At 42.3% G+C, this 17,813-nt stretch overlaps 1 protein-coding gene across 10 annotated transcripts in view; it reads right to left on the bottom strand.

The window, feature by feature from the left end:
- The window catches only part of AKAP13 (A-kinase anchoring protein 13), a 290,558-nt gene that overhangs the window by 12,633 nt on the left and 260,112 nt on the right, over nt 1-17,813 (bottom strand). For all 10 annotated transcript variants that reach the window (XM_067471354.1, XM_067471352.1, XM_067471349.1 and 7 more), the window contains 13 exons: nt 15,150-15,217; nt 14,908-14,974; nt 13,289-13,424; nt 11,566-11,678; nt 8,847-8,993; nt 8,030-8,280; nt 7,542-7,667; nt 6,109-6,226; nt 4,053-4,301; nt 3,661-3,737; nt 3,367-3,548; nt 1,182-1,264; nt 270-452 (listed from right to left, as the gene is read on the bottom strand). In XM_067471354.1, the coding sequence (XP_067327455.1) occupies nt 270-452; nt 1,182-1,264; nt 3,367-3,548; nt 3,661-3,737; nt 4,053-4,301; nt 6,109-6,226; nt 7,542-7,667; nt 8,030-8,280; nt 8,847-8,993; nt 11,566-11,678; nt 13,289-13,424; nt 14,908-14,974; nt 15,150-15,217 (1,800 nt within the window). The remainder of the gene's footprint in view (nt 1-269; nt 453-1,181; nt 1,265-3,366; nt 3,549-3,660; nt 3,738-4,052; nt 4,302-6,108; nt 6,227-7,541; nt 7,668-8,029; nt 8,281-8,846; nt 8,994-11,565; nt 11,679-13,288; nt 13,425-14,907; nt 14,975-15,149; nt 15,218-17,813) is intronic.

The following is a 17,813-nucleotide window of genomic DNA, read 5'->3' on the forward strand; positions in this document are numbered from 1 at the left end:
GTCATGCTGGCCACGTGACTTTGGAAGTGTCTACGGACAACACCAGCTCTTCGGCTTAGAAATGGAGATGACCACCTTCCCCCAGAGTCAGACATGACTAGACTTAATGTCAAGGGGAAACCTTTAAGGTGAACCTTTTCACAAGACTTACTCTGCTGTGGTTTAATTTCATGGATGCAACAGTATGCTCAATCTACTTGAAAAGTACAGCTGGTGACAACAATACTTCTTCTTGGGGAGATCTGGATGTGGGTCAGGATTTCACTTACCTTCACTGATTACATTCTTCATCACGCTTTGCCCCTTGGGCGCCTCTTCAGTATTGGACCGGAACAAAGTTCGGGCTCCCGCATTCTCCTCGTGCCTCATGCTGCAGTCAGTCATGTCTCGGAAAATTTTATCTTTCTCCTCCAGCAGTGTTATGATTTGCTGATCTTTTTGCTGGAGCTGTTCTGTGGGGCGAGCAGGCCAGGATTTGGGGGAAGAAGGAAAAGGTCAGTCAAAGAATTCTTACAGAACAAGGAACGCTACTTGGATTCCTTTGGGTTGAGTTATCTCTGGGGCTCTACCGCCACACTGTGAGGAGTTAGGGAATTGCTGACAGGGAGTTTGTACAGAAGAGACTGTGTCTCAAAATGAGTGGGAGAAGCCAGCCTGAGACTAGACCAATCTCACATATGTGGATACACAATGCATGTTACTACTGAGATTTCCATAGACTTTCAAAGAGACACCTTTCCAGTGTTCTGTGGCAATAACAGAGTATGAAATGTGAAAGTCCTATGTTAAAATCCCTTTCTAGGTTCAATTCCGACCTTCTTTAAAGTTCTGCGCAGCTTGAAAGAGGACCAGCATGCTTCTTTATCTCTGACTTCATGGGAAAGAAGTCAGGGTTCCTGTACATTTCAGAGTTGTGGAAGAGAGAATCTATGTCTACTATCAAGGGGTCACTGACTTTCCCATAGATGGAGATATTCTACATCCTCATCTAAGCAAAGCTTTATTTGGATTTGTTCAGAGTGGAGACTGGCAAATATCTTCTTAATTTTTTTCCCAGGGAAGAAGCTAAGGACACATCTCAATTTTTGATTAGATTAAAACCAGGTCCAAGTTATTGATTGGCTATGAATTTGGTACTTGAAGCATAGTTTATACCAAGCCAGAACGTTCTTTGTTTTTACCTTTCAGTTCCCTTGCTTTGGTGTCCAGCACACGTTTTTCCTCTTCTGATTCGCTGGGTATGCCTTCATCTTCTTCTTTATCCCTGAGGAGAGAGAACCAGACAGAGTGAGAATACAGGCTTTAGCCTCTAAAACGAAAATATACATATTTATTTATCATTTATTTATTTACTGTATTTGTATACTGCCTTTTTCAGCCCGAGGGCAGCTCAAGGCAGTTAACAGGGCAAAATTCAATGCTTACAATGTCATAAATACAATTAAAAACATAGCATATAATAAAAACTAAACACATCAATAAAATATAAATTCACAGTGTCTCCTTAAAAATGTTCGGACTCATTGTCTAGTTGTTCCATTTTGCTGTGTCAGTTACTCTGCATTTGCAAACACTTGTTCAAAAAGCCACGTCTTGACTTTTTACCAGAATGTTACAAGGGAGGTGCCCAATCTAATATCTATAGGAGGGTGTTCCACAGCCGAGGGACCACCACCGAGAAGGCCCTGTCTCTCGTCTCCGTTAAACGTACTTGTGATGAAGGCGGTAACAACAGCAGGGCCTCCTCAGACTATCTTAAGGTCCTAGAGGGTTCATAAGGGGAGATGCATTCGGACATGTAAGTTGGGCCAGAACCATTTAGGGCTTTATAGGCTAAAGCCAACACTTTGAATTGTGCCCGGTAGCAAACTGGCACAAACATAAGAACATAATATAATAGAGCTGAATGAGACCATAAGGCCCACCCAGTCAAACCCCCTGCTATGGAGGATTATTTATGGATGATATCTAACATCAATAAAAGTAGCCTCTATTAACAACAACAACAACAACAAGATTTAACTAAAAAAGCACACTATCACATTTAGGGTTCGCGTGCCCTTCGTAACAGACTTCTGACCCCAAGTAGTAAGCCCTGTATCCCAGATTGCTAAACAAAAAATAGTATGTTAATGAGGCTTGTTGCCACTTTCCCTCTTTGTGAGAAACAGTAACAACAACAACAACAGCAACAACAAACAACAATCTTTACTTATACTCTTTACTTATACCCTACCACTGTAAAGGAGTGGTTAAACTGCTGCCACCAATTGTAACGATGACCGTTTTAATGCCACCGAATGCCACCAAATGTGAAGGTGTGAGTGGTAAAACACCCACTGCCACCTAATCTGTGAGGGAAGCCGGGCAATGATCAATATCAACCTAGGAGCTATTTTATAAAGGGACTGTTAATTACAGAAGGCTTTATTCATTTGATAGCGTAGTGTTTACTTTCTTGGCTTGACTTTACTATAGCAGGCTGTTCAACTTAGGAGAAACTATCAGGCAAGACTTGAGGAAAACAGTAACAAGTTTATTTTAACAGGAGTATAACAATGTATAACTGTTCTTCAAAAGAGGCACAAATCTTGATGGATACATTGGAAAGGTTTCATGAGTAACCTCAGGCAAACACTTCATAAGGTTTCACAGCTGGCACAACAGGCTTAAACCCAGCCAAACCTTGATTCTTAATTCAGAATCAACAACCCCCTGTACCGGGTCCTTCTCTGCAACCACTTGGTCACCAATTGATTCCCTGAATCTCCACCAAGAGATTCAGCCTTTCCCTATAGCACACTGGCTACAGACACATTCCCTGAATCTCCACCAAAAGATTCAGTTCACTCAGTAGCTCGCTGGCGTACTGACTAATTCCCTGTTTCTCCCACTAGAAAAATCAGTCCCTTCCTGTAGCTCACCGGCCACAGACTGCCACTTTCAAAAAGCTGCGCCGTGAAGTGATAGTTGGCTCCGCCCCCATTGCTATGGCAACTCAGCTCAAGCCACTAGCCACCATCTCTAACAAAATATAATCTCCCATACTTACCATCCCTAAACCACTGTCCAAACTACACATAACTAAAGAATAAAACTTACACATCGTCACACCACCATCTCCCGAGGGACTCAGGGCAACTCACAAAGCACTCAATAGTGCAAGTGCTCAAAACACAACAACTACATAAACAGTAACACAAAAGCAATAACAACAACATAATATCACAAAACCCCACTAGTTAAAATCAATAAAATGGATCTTAAGGATCTTAAGCATTTCTTTGCATGCCTAATCACATATATTTCTATCTGGTTTCAATTTTTTGATTGCTAATCTCATGTAAATACCACGTAGCTCCTTACATAGTGTTTATTGTGTCTTGGATGGTGAGAATCCAGCTGTTGCGCTCCTCCTTGGAGCTGGCATGGACTTCCACCATTTCCGGGTCTTTTCCTCCCATGCTGATCAGAAACAAGCCTTTCTCCTCATGGGCCACTTCACGCACAATCAGTTTCTTCAATGAGATTACAGTGGATTTTTGATCCTTTTGTTGGGCAGAGAGAAGAAGAGAGAAGAAAGGCAATTAAAAATATTATGTCACCTTTGTACTAAATTAATACCACTAATATCGATGAAGGGTAAGAAAAGGACCTTACCAGAGAGGCAAATATGTATTTCTGGTCCTTTTCCTGAAGGAATATCAGGACATCTGAGAGAAGTACAGCCAGAACCTCTGGCAAGGAAGAAAAAAAACCACAATCAAAACATGCTGCAAAACAATTCCACTTCTGTACAAAGCAGTTCAACTGAAAAATTATGTTTGAAATTATCCTGTAGACTGTTTTGTGTCCCATTTAAGAGAAGGGCTGTGCATAAATCAAATGAAATAATTTTCAAAGTTGTTTTTTAAGCAAACTATAAGTGCCTATAAGTGGGGTTGCGATTTCAAGGGGTGCCTAAGTGTAAAAGATAAGGCTGCGGCATGTTCAAGAGGCTCTCCTTTAGCAAAAATGCAGGAGAAGGGATACAGAGAGACAATTTTCCTCACCTTTCGATCGACCAGCTGCATTTTTCAGAGAGACTGGTCCATCCCGAACAAACCTCCTGCGTCTCAGGTCCTCTCTGGCAAACATCTGCCCGCTCTTCATTCTCATGATGGACTTGCTGTCTGTTCGGGTATAGATTTCATTGAGGCGCATCTTCTTCTCATAGTTGCTGACTTTGCTATCCACAGCGGTGATGACCTCCTTTACCAGGTTGAGTGAAAGCACCAGATCCTGATGTTCAATATCGTTTTCTTAAACACAACGAAACACACTCTTTAGTTCTTCTTTTTCGCACCTCTCATGTACAGAAAATTACTGTGTCACAAAATGATGCAAGTCTAGAAAATGTGTTACCAACATGAAATGTTTGGAAAGCTCTGGTCTATGGGGAACAGCAATGAAAATATGTATGCATTGTCACACTGATGCACTGAACTCTAGTAGCTCAACCCAGGGAAGAATTACATGAAAAAAACAACACGAAGGTGCTATTTATTTATTTACTATATTTCTATACCGCCATTCTCAGCCTGAGGACGACTCAGGGCGGTTTACAAAATGGCACAATTTGATGTCCACAATAATATAAAAACAATAAAAAGAATTTAACAGAAATAAAATTAACTAAGTAATAATACCGATAAAAACATAGATCCTCCGCATCTCATTACCAAAATTATTATCCAATCTCATTGTCTAGTCATTCCGAGATCGGGGTTTGTCTGCTACATTGCATTACAGAAAGCATGTTCAAAAGGCCAGGTTTTGACTTTTTTTACTAAATGTTAAGAGGGTGGGGGCCGATCTAATGTCCCTAGGGAGCGCATTCCATAGCCGAGGGGCCACCGCTGAGAAGGCCCTGTCTCTCGTCCCCACCAACCAAACCTGTGAAGAAGGAGGGACCAAGAGCAGGGCCTCCCCAGAGGATCTTAAATTCCTAGATGGTTCATAAGGAGAGATACATTCGAACAGATAAGCAGGGCCAGGACCATTTAGGACTTTATAGGCTAAAGCCAGCACTTTGTATTGTGCCCGGTAGCAGACTGGCAGCCAGTGGAGCTGGCACAACAGAGGAGTTGTGTGCTCCCTGAGCGCCGCTTCTGTTAACAACCTGGCCACCAGCCGTTGGACCATTTAAAGCTTCCGAACAGTCTTCAAAGGCAACCCCACGTAGAGAGTGTTGCAGTAGTCTATACGGGATGTAACCAGAGCGTGGACTACTGTGGCCAAGCCAGACTTCCCAAGGTACGGGTGCAGCTGGCGCACAAGTTTTAATTGTGCATATGCTCTCCCAGTCACCGCTGAGACCTGGGGTTCCAGGCTCAGCGATGAGTCCAGGATCACACCCAAGCTGCAAACCTGCTATGTGTTTCAGAAGTGCCCAAAATTAAGATGACTTGCAGCATTATGCCACTCTCTGATAATTATGGATAGCTCTTACTTCTTTGGTCATTGTTTCCTCTTCTACTAGTTGTAGACATGTGGGTCTATGCAAGCAGTGGGTTACAATGATTTCTTGTCTTTGGGCCTTCAGGTATTTTGGATTTCCAATTCCCAGGAATCCCAGCCAGCTTTCTAGCTGTTAGGAACTGTAGGAGCTGAAGTCCAAAACACCTGGAGTCCCAAAGCTTGGCAACCACTGCGAGACAGAATAAGCTATACAAACTTGGAAACCCAAGTGGCTCCATTCTGTATTAAATTTGCCTCTGCCCATCAATTACTGTGATGTCCAAAGGCCATTTCTATGTGCCTATGTACTGGCACTCTCATACAAACCTAACTTATACAATCAAAACAAACACATTCAAATATAGAAACGATACACTGAGAATATCAATGTAAAGAGTGCTTCAGTGAAACTTTAGTTTCCAGGCACAATGAATGATACTATTGTCGAGGTTTAGATTTGCCATCCACCCACCATGCTGAAAAACAAAAGGACATTCAAGCATTTCCACGAGGCAGATCTCTTATCCCAGATTAATAAAGTCACATCCATAGATCCTCTTCTGAAATGGGAGGAAGACTCATTAGACCAATACTCAGAGAAGGATCTACCTTTTGTGTGCTGCAGTATTCTCTGTAATAGGACTGGGTATTTCGTGATTCTCTGCGTCACTAGCAAGATGCACTCAGGAATCCCCAGGCGCCTCACGACAGAGCTGCTCATCTTTTTCTAGAGAAGTAAGAACATGCTTAGTAGAAAGAAAAACAGCATGGCGGACACAGATAGCCCTCACTCAAACTATTCCCATGCTTCAATTTATGGGAAATTGATATATTTTTTTTGCAAATGATCACAAGCAATTAACAATCTGTTTTCTCCAGGATAGGGATAGGGAGCATGTCATTCTGCAGATGTCCCTGCAATCAACACCCAGCAGCCCGAGAAGATGGAAATTATAATCCGGTTACATCTCATTACAGGACCCACATATAATAACTGGGTAACTTCTGGGTTCTACAAGCTGAATCTATGCTTGAAAGTCCAGTTTCTGGCATATTATTCCCTGTCCCAAATCAAGTTTCTAAAGCTCAAAGTGAACAGGTAGTTAGAGAAACAATAACAGTCATCTTTTCAGTTCGGTGACCCAATGATGCCTTTAATTTATTCCTCCCACAATACATTATCCCTATTTACAGTATATATTGCATTTGTTATATGTTAAGGCAGCATTGATTGTATGACAATTTCAGTACCAATAGAAAACATTATATATATATGTGCACCTATGATTCTGAGGAACACCCTTTAAATGACATGAACTCTACAGTGTTGAGCAGGCATGGATAAACTTTCTAACTTGGGGGCCGCATGATAGCATTCCCTGCTAAGAGGACTGGCTGCTCACTGATGGATGGATGGATGGAAGGAAGGAGAGGAAGGAAAGGATGGGAGGAAAAAGAGGGAGAGGGGGAAAGTGGGAGGAAAGAGGGAAGGAAGGATGAAAGGGTGGAAGAGAAGGAAGGATGGATGGATGGAAGGGAGGGAGGAAGGTAAGGAGAGAAGGTAGGAAAGACAAAAGAGAAGGAAGGAAGTGAAGGACGAAAGGGTGAAAGGGAAAGATGGAAGGAAGGGAAGGAGGAAGGAAAGAGAGGAAAGAAGGAAGAATGGAAGAAAAGGAAGTAGGAAGAGAGAAAGAAGGAAGGATGAAAGTGTGGAAGGGAATGGAGGGAGGGAGAAAGAGGGAGGGAAGGAAAGGAGGGAGGAAAGAGAGAAGGAAGAAAACATAAAAGGGAAGGAAGGAAAGGAGGAGAGAGGGAAGGAGGAAATAGGGAAGGAAGGATGAAAGGGTGGAAGGGAACGAAGGATGGAGAAAGAGAGAGGGAAGAAGGAAAGGAAGGGAGGGAAAAAGGAAGGAAAGAGAGAAGGAAGGAAGATAAAATTGTGAAAGAGAGGAGAGCCTGAGAAAAGACCCCAAAGGGTCTGGGTTTCTCCATACCTGGTGTAGACACACCTTCTGAAAAATGCCCCACCACCTTCTGCTTACCTTGATGAATGCTTGGAACCGTTTGTCCTTGGATAGCAAGTCTTTAAAATAATTCACTGCCTCGTTGTGATGCCCACAGAACTTGCCATAGGTTTTCTTCATTCGCTCGGCATTCTCCCCAGAAAACTGCAAGATGGAGAACATTAAGATACTCCCAATGGCCTGAGAGCAAGGAAGGCAACCTCCTAACAGTCAGAGGCTCCATCAACACAGTTCTGGAATCCTGTGCTGGAAGATGAACTGTTGGGCTGTTGCACTAGTTTTATGTCTTTGCAAAAGACTTTTGAGATTTCTACATATTTCCTGACTTCTATACAGCTGGAATTAATTAAAATGTATTTGTTCTGATTGACATACACATTCATATTAAGAATTTGAAGATAGAAGAAGATACAAGAATGTATCTTGTTTATAACTTGGGAACTGCCTGTATTTTGTTTAGTAAATGCCATCTAGATTAACCCACACAGATCCTTCCTGCTGTTTACCTGGTTCACTAGGATGTCCCCTATCCTTTTGATTACAAAGTTCACGTCACTTCTGTCTGACAGAGATTCCTTTTTCCTCTCTAAAATCCGCTGAAAGAACTGGCTGTGGATGTTTATTAAGTCATCTAGGCAAGGGAAGATTTTCTCCACCATGTGCGGCTCATACTGCAGGTCCTTCACCATTCCTCTGCTATAGACGTCACTCATAATTTTCAAGGTACGAACATGGTGCATCTCTGTCTGCATCAGTTCTGCAGACAAGGAATAGAGAAGGGTAAATAAATGCAAGGTGCATGCAACCAGCCTCAAACCCATCAAAGCAAAGACAAACATGGCACTGGTCTGAACATTCCACTTTGCACGCAGCTTGGCTTCAGTTGAGAAAATGAAGCCAAGCATATACATATATCTTACTCATTACAACTTGCCTCATCAGAAATAAATTAAAATAATGCAGCTTCCAGGCATTAGAAAAGGAAAATAAACCATTAAATAAAACAAGACAGCATAAATCAAGAGCAAAGAAGGAAACATACTAGTGTAATAAACAAACAGCAGAGCACTAGCAAGATCTGTTTAACTACAAAACAATTTTGAATAATTCTTTGTAAAATCATACAAAGCAGAGTAGGTTCCGAATGAGATATTCAGCAATGTGAAAAGCAATTCAGTAACATTTTCTTTGCCTTTCCTGTGATTAAAAAATTGAGAAATATGCCAAGTGAGAGAGAGCTGAAGTATATAATGCCACAGAATTTTTTTCCCTCTGGTTGCAGCATTTAAATTGACTGGGTTTTACTTCTAGCACAAGGCTCACCATATATGACATCTTGCCTCTTCACCACATTCCCCTTTTGCTGATGGAGGAATTTGCTGTCTACTACTTGACTCCAAGACTGCGCTTCCAGCTGCTTTGAGTCAGACTCAAAATCTCCCATGAGCTGACCTTCATTCATATCTGCACCTAGAAAAGGGAGAAGATGGTTTAGATATACGGTTCTGGCACAGCATACTTGTCCGAACGCATCTGCCTCTATGTCCCACCTCATAACTTAAGATCATCCGGGGAGGCCCTGCTCTCGCTCCTGCCAACATCACAAACACGGCTGGCGGGGACAAGAGACAGGGCCTTCTCGGCTGTAGCCCCCCGCCTGTGGAATGAGATTCCAAATTAAATACGATAGACCCCATCCCTTCTGGCGTTGAGGAAGAAATTAAAATCTTGGGTTGGGACCAGGCTTTCGGATAAAAAACATAAAGCAGCACTTTGACTGGAAATGGATTGGCTCCAGCAGCCAAAATATGACCACCTGTTCGTTGTAATTTCAGCTGACACTGTTTTGCATACCCTAGGCTATTACCAGAAAAAATGAGCATTCATTAGTATTATTATATATCATGCATTACAGCATAATACAAAAAAGTGTACAAACAAAGCATTATATGTCATAGACAGAAAATCATGAGAATGATCAGAGTGGGCCAGTTGAGAGGATTCTGGTAAAAATAAATAGAGAAAAAGGCAACTGCAACAACAGGGTTGGACTTCATTAGAGGCAAGCAACAAAGAGCTAGGGGAAGATGCTTTTCAGAATCCAATCTCAGAAAACTCATAGTTATGGGTGACTTCAATTACTCGCTTATCTACAGGGATATTAACTGTGCTAAGCACAGGTTCTGCAACAAATTCCTGAAGTGCCTTGCAGACAATGTCTTATTTCACAAAGTACAGGAAGGAAAAGGGGGATCAGGAGGCCTGGGCTTGCTCCTAACCCATAGGGAGGAGCTGGTCATTTGAATCAAAGCAGCAATTTAGGGGGAAGTGACTATGTAATGTTAGAATTTGCAATAATAGATAGGGCAAAAAGTACAGTCAAACACGGATGTTGGATTTCAGTTAAACGCTGGTTTAAACAAAATCAGGAAATAATTGAATGAAACCCATGGCTAGACCAGCTAAGCAGGCATGGGCAAGCTTTCCAGTTTGGGGGCTGCTTGGTGGGCCAGAGCAGGGTGGGCGGGTGGGAGGAAGGGGGTTCTCGCTAAGCGCTCTCCCTGCCCTTTCCTCCCCTTCCTCTTCTCTTTCAGAGATAGAAAATGAAGGAAAGACTGGAAACATTTGGATCCCCAAAGGGTTGGCCTTTGTCAGGATGAGATGGTGAATAGAAGAGAAAAAGTGTATCCATTAGACCCCGTATTGCCTAATCCTGATATATAATCCTAGAATCCTAGAGCTGGAATGGGTCCCCAAGGGTCATCCAGTCCAACCCCCTGCCATTCAGGGAGGCACAATCAAAGCACTCCCAATAGACAGACTCTGCGGAAAAGCGTTCAGAGAAGGAGACTCTACCACACTCCGAGGCAGCCTATGCCACGCTCCAGGAAGTTCTTCCTAATCTTTTCAGTCAAAACTCTTTCCCTGTCATTTGAAACCATTGCTCCCTTTACCCTGGTCTTTAGAGCTGCAAAAAGTCAGTTTCCTTCCCCTTCTTCCTCAATGGGGCCCACTTAATGGTTCTCACATTCCCTCACTAGCTTCTCTTCCCCCAGCTAAACATCCCCAGGAGGAAAGGAGGAAGGAAAAAGAGAAGGGAGTGAGGAACAGAAGTGGAAGGAAGGGTGGAAGGGAATGGAGGGAGGAAGTGAGGGAGGAAGGAAGGAAAGGCAAAAGGGGAGGAAGGAAGGAAGGAAGGAAGGAAGAGGGGGAAGGAGGGAAGAAAGGGAGAAGGAAGGACAAAAGGGTGGAAGGGAAAGAAGGAGGGAGGGGCAGGAGAGAGGGAGAAAGAGAGAAGGAAGGAAAGGAAGGAGAGAGGGAGAGAAGGAGGAAGGAAAGAGAGAAGGAAGGAAGGGGAGGAAAGGGGGAAGGGGAAGGAAAAGGGGAAGGGGAAGGGGAAGGAAAAGGGAATGAAAGGATGGTAAGACAGAGGAGGGCCTGAGAAAAGAACCCAAGGGGCCGCATCCGGGTTTGCCCATACCTGGGCTAAAGGAAAAACACAACCAACAAAGGTGGAAGGTCTTAAAGAAGGAGTTGCAAAAAGCATAAAACCCATTTGTTGTGAGGCACAGAGGTCACAATGAACAATTTCAGATTGTCTTGGATGTATGGGATAATGAGACAAAACACTGAAAACTAATGTGTCAGAGAACAAGTTTCTCCCTCTTGAATTTTGTTTTCTATATTCATAATGTATATAAAACAAAAGGCATTCCATCAAGTGATCTCCTCCTGAAGTCTGACAGAATGCTTCCTTGTCACAGGAAATACTAGACATCTAAAGTCATTGCACGAATCACAAGGATCTGCTGTACTGCAATTTGGATGACAGGTAGGGATGTCACTTGTTTTTGCTCTTCTAGTATTGCAAAGCCACCTTGAGTTCTTTATTTATTTTTAAACCCTGCTTGTAGAAAGCTAGAATATCAGGAAGAGGGCTCTCTTTAAACATTAGTATTTACACACAAGAATTTTTTTCGGAGTGGAAACATTCAACCCTGTCGTTTATCAAAACCCAATGCATATCACTTGAGTAATTTACCTTCATCTGTTAATGACTCTGTGGACTCATTTACCCGGCTGATTTTATTCAAGGAGTCTGTTGATTGAGAGAGGAATTTCCATGTGTGGAGAATGCTTTCGTCACTTCCAACTCTGTAGGAACAAAGGCAGAGAGCAGGTTATTCCAAATTTTGTGCCAGAATAACAAGTTTATTAGAGAGGTGGATGAGCTCCCTCTATCAGCTCCAGCTCCTCATGCGGGGACACGAGAGAAGCCTCCCACAAGGATGATAAAAACATCAAATCATCCGGGTGTCCCCTGGGCAACGTCCTCGCAGACAGCCAATTCTCTCACACCAGAAGCGACTTGCACTTTCTCAAGTCACTCTTGACACGACGAAAAAAATAAATAGAGAATGGGCTCTGGGAAGTGTAAGAAGGGTGTACTTTGTAGCAGTGAATCTGGCAGCAGCCTGTCTCTTCTACCCTGCTTCCCACCATGAGCAACAGTTTGAAATTTCCAATTGGTTCATAGTGGGAGACAGAGAGTTTGAATATTGGATTGTCTAACTTGGGTGAAAAAAACTCATTTTCATGGGGAGTCACATCAAGCTTGCAATTGCCTTCAAATGGCTGTTGATACAGAAGATCAACTATCGTTTTGTTTTACCCAGTAGTTGGTAAATTTGGATTTGGATTCCCAGATATTACTGAACAACAACAACTATCACTTTTCATTATTCACCATGCAGAGTAGGGATAATAGGAAGTATCACCCAACAACACTTGTGGCTCTGAGTTTGGGGAAAAGGTAAAAGGACATTTTAAGTCAGACGTCATATCCGAAAGCTTTGTTTCCAAGTCCGAATTCCACTATCCTGACTAAAGGGAACACATTGCAGCCTTCCAGAAGTTACTGTGTCTCAATTCCCATCAGCTCTATGAGGAATACAGGAGTTATAGTCCACCAGCTTGAGGGCCACATAAAATGGCACACCGGACCAAATTTGGCCCACGGAACTTGCATTGGACATCAGTGCTGCCTCCGGAAAATCCTGCAAATCTCTTGGGAAGACAAGCGGACAAGCGTCAGCGTGCTGGAAGAAGCAAAGATCACCAGCATTGAAGCAATGGCCCTCTGCCATCAACTCCGCTGGACCGGCCACATTGTCCGGATGCCTGACCATCGTCTCCCAAAGCAGCTGCACTATTCCAAACTCAAGAACGGAAAACAGAATGTTGGTGAACAGAAAAAGAGATTGAAAGATGGGTTCAAAGCCAACCTTAAAAACTCTGGCATAGACACTGAGAACTGGGAAGCCCTGGCCCTTGAGCACTCTAGCTGGAGGTCAGCTGTGACCAGCAGTGCTGCAGAATTTGAAGAGGCACAAATGGAAGGTGAAAGAGAGAAACGTGCCAAGAGGAAGGTGCGTGAAGCCACCCTGACCGAGACCGCCTTCCACCTGGAAACCAATGCCCTCCCTGTGGGAGAAGATGCAGATCAAGAATAGGGCTCCACAGTCACCTCCGGATCCACAAGAATACTGATCCTGGAAGACTATCCTACTCGTCCAACGAGGGATCACCTAAGTAAGTAAGTCTATAAGTTACAGCCTTTATTATTTATTTTCCCATATTTAACAAGAAAAGCCAAGAGCATGTCTTTCACATGCTCTTTTTTGGAGCAGTTAACTCCAAATCTACCTCCTCTCGCCATGTATGTATTTGTGCCAAATGTCCATCCAAAAGAGAATGAATCTTACCCAGCAATGTTTTGAATGGAGACGCTTTTAGAAAGGGCCAGATTCTGCTGGGATCGCCTATTACTGAACAAGGAGGTCACATTGCTTTCGTCTGGAGCCAGTATGGCAGATCGAGGTCTCTCCTTTGGCTGTGAGGCTGCAAAAGGAACAACAAGCACGATTAAGGACCAAGCTTAGGGAGATGCTTTTCAGAAACCACTACAACCAGAATGTTTATATGCTCAAATAGAAGCAGAATAAAGAAAGTATTTTGATTGGTTTGAGCCATCTCTTGATGTAAATATTGGCTGACAAGGGCTTTTTTTTTTGGAATTTTAAGAGTTCAACCATCAGTTCTAAATATATCTGGGAAATCCTATGCTAAATAAAATATGCAGAATTAATCAAGAGCATGGGCATTTCTGATCACCACAAGATCAACCATACCCAGCTCTTTTATGAGCACCTGATAAGTTATTTATACGCAAAGCAATACAAATGAATATAAAACTGGCTTCAGGAAAAATCTGGTTTCTGCACTGTGTCAGTGGCTGTTGTGAGGAACCAAGTCAGCTCTGTTTTCTATGGTTTGCTCTTCTCATGGGAATAGACTACTGCAACATGCTCTACATGGGGTTGCCTTTGAAGACTGTTCAGAAGCTTCAAGTGGTTCAACTGGCGGCACACAGATTCCTCACTGGAGCAGTGTACAGGGAACACACAGCTCCCCTGTTATGTCAGCTTCACTGGCTGACAGTCTGCTACTGAGCACAATTCAAAGTGCTGGCTTTAGCCTATAAAGCCCTAGACGATTCTGGCCCAGCATAACTATCTGAATGTATCTCCCTCTATAATCTACCTCAGAAGTGAAGAGCGTCTGAGGAGGCCCTGTTCTCGATCCCAACCACACTTTGCAGGTGTGGTTGGTAGGTATGAGAGACAGGGCCTTTTCAGTGGTGGCCACTCGTCTATGGAACTCCCAGCATAATTAGATCAGCTCCTTCCCTCCTGACCTTTAGGAAAAAACTAAATTGTATTGAATAATATGCATCTGCTGTAAAACAATGTATAACAAATGTATTGAACTATGATAAAATAATAAAAATATTTTTTTTAAAGGAAAAACTAAAAGCATGGCTATGGGACCAAGTTTTTGGTTAGTAACATGCAATCAGTGAAATAAGTGAATACAAAATAGGACAATGACAAAAGAAACGGCTCTGGATTATGATTTTGGACTACATGGTTTTGATTATTGGTTTTAATGTTGATGTTTTAACATTGTGGATTTGAATATATTTGTTTATTTTGTTGAATGTACTTCTGCGGCATCGCATTGTTGCCTGTTGTAAGGCTGCTCTGAGTCCCCTCCAGAATGAGAAAGTTGGGGTATAAATGTGGTAAATAAATAAACAAATGTCTTTAGATCTGTAACAAATCACCTGCTCAAGAGTTCTGTCAAAATCAAAGGCAGATGTTCCTATTGCAGAATTGTACACTTATCCAAAGCAAAGCACTACTTGCTCATCAGCTTAGACCACCAAGACACCATAACATAAAAGTACACTGGTGAATAATAAAATTACCAGACTGTGAGAAGCTGCTCAAAGATGGGGGAGAAAGAAAAAAAGGCTACTCACTCTTACTTCTCATAATGACTGTGGGCAACGAGGAAGTATCATGTGCCTGAAGGCCTCCTTTCTGGAGCTGAAAGAAAGATCAGGTAGGATAAATTTCTTTGTATTTGAAGTGATTACTGGAAGATTAAATATGTATGTGTATACACACATACATATACTATACGCACATACACAAGTGGACACCTATCTCAAAATTGTGTTTTGAGAAAACGATATTCAAAGGAAAACAGGAAAATATTTACCTTCATTTTGACCTTGGCACAAGCAGCTAAACTCTCTTTGCAGCTTTTATGGACAATGACGCCACAGCCTGTGTAGAAGAAGAAAAAAAGCACAGCATACATTACATATATATAATATTTCACTTTGTGAGTAGATTTTGTACATTTAATACAAACCTGTCATTTATAACCACATTTCTCCACCCTCTTCCATTTTCTCACACTTCATCCAGTCTACATTATCCACTTCTTAATCTATTTTATCTTAGTTCTGTTTGTTTTTGTTTTTCCCGTCCCCTCCCCTCCCCGCACCCCAAACCCATACCACAATTTCCATTAGAACTTTAACTCCATCCATGAGCTCAACTTTTCCAATCTCCATACAATATTTACATTGGCTTCACCTCTTATTCATTCCGAATATAGCAACCATTTCTCTTTAAATTTTCTGATTTTATCTTCCTTCTTATCCTCACAGGTTACATTTGCAATAATTTCTGATTGGATCTGATCAAATAAATAATTGTTCCAATTTACCCATATTCCATTTTTAAAAATATTTCCAACCCCAACTAATTTGTTTTGCATGCCTTCCCTGCAAGAATCATTGCTTTGAATAAATCTTGATATTTTACATTGATCTTATTGTTTCCTAATATTCCTATAAACATCAGCTCCACATTTACTTGACATGGTCTTTTAAATATTTTTTGCTGTTATTTGTTCCCAAAATGTTTTTGCCTTTGGATATTACCACCATATGTGAGCATACCATCCTTTGCTTAATTCAGTGCCAAAATGTTGAATTTCTACCACTAATCATATTTGATAGTTGTGCTAGGGTGCAATATCATTTCCATTTACATTTCCTTTCAATTTCTTTGTACTTCTCTATTTTGATTTTCCTAGCCTCTCTTTTAAAGTCCTCTATCATTTGTGGCGCAGTGGGTTAAAGCACTGAGCTGCTGAGCTTGTTGATCGAAAGGTCGCAGGTTCGATTCCGGGGAGCGGCGTGAGCTTCCGCTGTCAGCCCTAGCTTCTGCCAACCTAGCAGTTCGAAAACATGCAAATGTGAGTAGATCAATAGGTACCGCTCCGGCGGAGAGGTAACGGCGCTCCATGCAGTCATGCCGGCCACATGACCTTGGAGGTGTCTATGGACAACGCTGGCTCTTCGGCTTAGAAATGGAGATGAGCACCACACCCCAGAGTCAGACATGACTGGACTTAATGTCAGGGGACTACCTTTACCTTTACCTTTATAATTTGTCTGGGCTATATTTTAGGGTACTGTTCTCCAACACATAATACCTATGTATCCTGTTTGATTTTTGGATGCTCTGCTATATTTTAGGGTATACACAAACCCTAACACACAATACCTATGTCCTGTCTCACCTCTGCTAAAGAACTACAAGCAGAACTAATTTGTTTTGCATGCTGAGTAATAGCATACTTGTATGTGTCTTCAAGTTGCCTGCCAGTTATGGTGAACCCATTACGTGAAAGGGTTTTCTTAGGCAAGGAATACTCAGAGGTGGTTTTGTCACTTCCTTCCTCTGAAATATAGCCTGATGTTCATTGGCAGTCTCTGCCATGGAGCAGTCATGCAACACTGAGGAAAATGCAATCTAGTATCTAGACAAGAAAAGCACTTATTCAAGCCATTATTTGCTTGAGGGCAACCGTCAGCCTATATTGTGTCTGGGCAAACTTTGGCCCTCCGAATGTTTTGGACTTCAACTCCCACAATTCCTAACAGCCTAGTGGTTCTGCTGTGATCTTCTTGAAGGGGCAAAAACATTATTAACCAACTCTTCCTACCATTGGAGTTACTCATGGAACATTTGAGGGGAAGGGAAAAAAAAGAAAGGAAGGAAGTTCACTGAAATTTCATTGTCATCATCAGTGTCAATAGTGCCTGGGCGCAGAGAGACTTTCCTCAACACGTCCTCATGTTTTCACTTGCGTCAATAGCAATAAACCAGCAAGTGCAGGTTTTCAGTTCAGGAATTTCACCCTAAAGGCACCACAGCTCAGCTTGGACTTTCAAAATAGGAGGTGATGTCTGTGTCTGCCTGCCTGTGAAGGGGGAATACTGAACTGTGTCACAATCTATGACTCAGGTGGAGCTCACCATCCCCATCCAGGAAAGAGAGCAGCCTCCTTTCATTCAAAGGCCTTGCTTGAACTCCAGTTTATTGGGGGTTGGCACGCCGACTTTCATGTCTATAGCAAGAGCCAGAATTTGCTGGTTTTCAATGGGAATTGTATAAGCAATGACCTGCATCCCTTCTGTACCTCCCTCCCGCCTCTGATCCCAGGAATCAACCAGCCAGTTTCAGTGCTCTTTTACTAAAAAGCTATACTGCTATTTTAAATCAAAACATTCCAATAAAGGCATTCATTTGTCCAATGCCCTCTCCAGAGAGGACTACCTGGCACCTATGCCATAGTCTTTTCAGTGCCAAGTGATAAATTCTCCCGCGTAATTAACTGCTTTTAGCAAATAGATCTTAGCACTCTTTTGTTTTTCTGGTACTTTTATTGTGATTTTACTGACCTAAATCCAACTGCTAATCTCATCTAGACACATTGAAGCAACTGTCCAAAGAGGCCGCGGTGGCACAATGGATTAAACCACTGAACTGTTGAATCTGATGGCCTAAAGGTTGACAGTTCAAA

This window comes from Anolis sagrei, chromosome 9 (genome assembly GCF_037176765.1).
Source record: "Anolis sagrei isolate rAnoSag1 chromosome 9, rAnoSag1.mat, whole genome shotgun sequence".
NCBI classification, from domain to species: Eukaryota; Metazoa; Chordata; class Lepidosauria; order Squamata; family Dactyloidae; genus Anolis; species Anolis sagrei.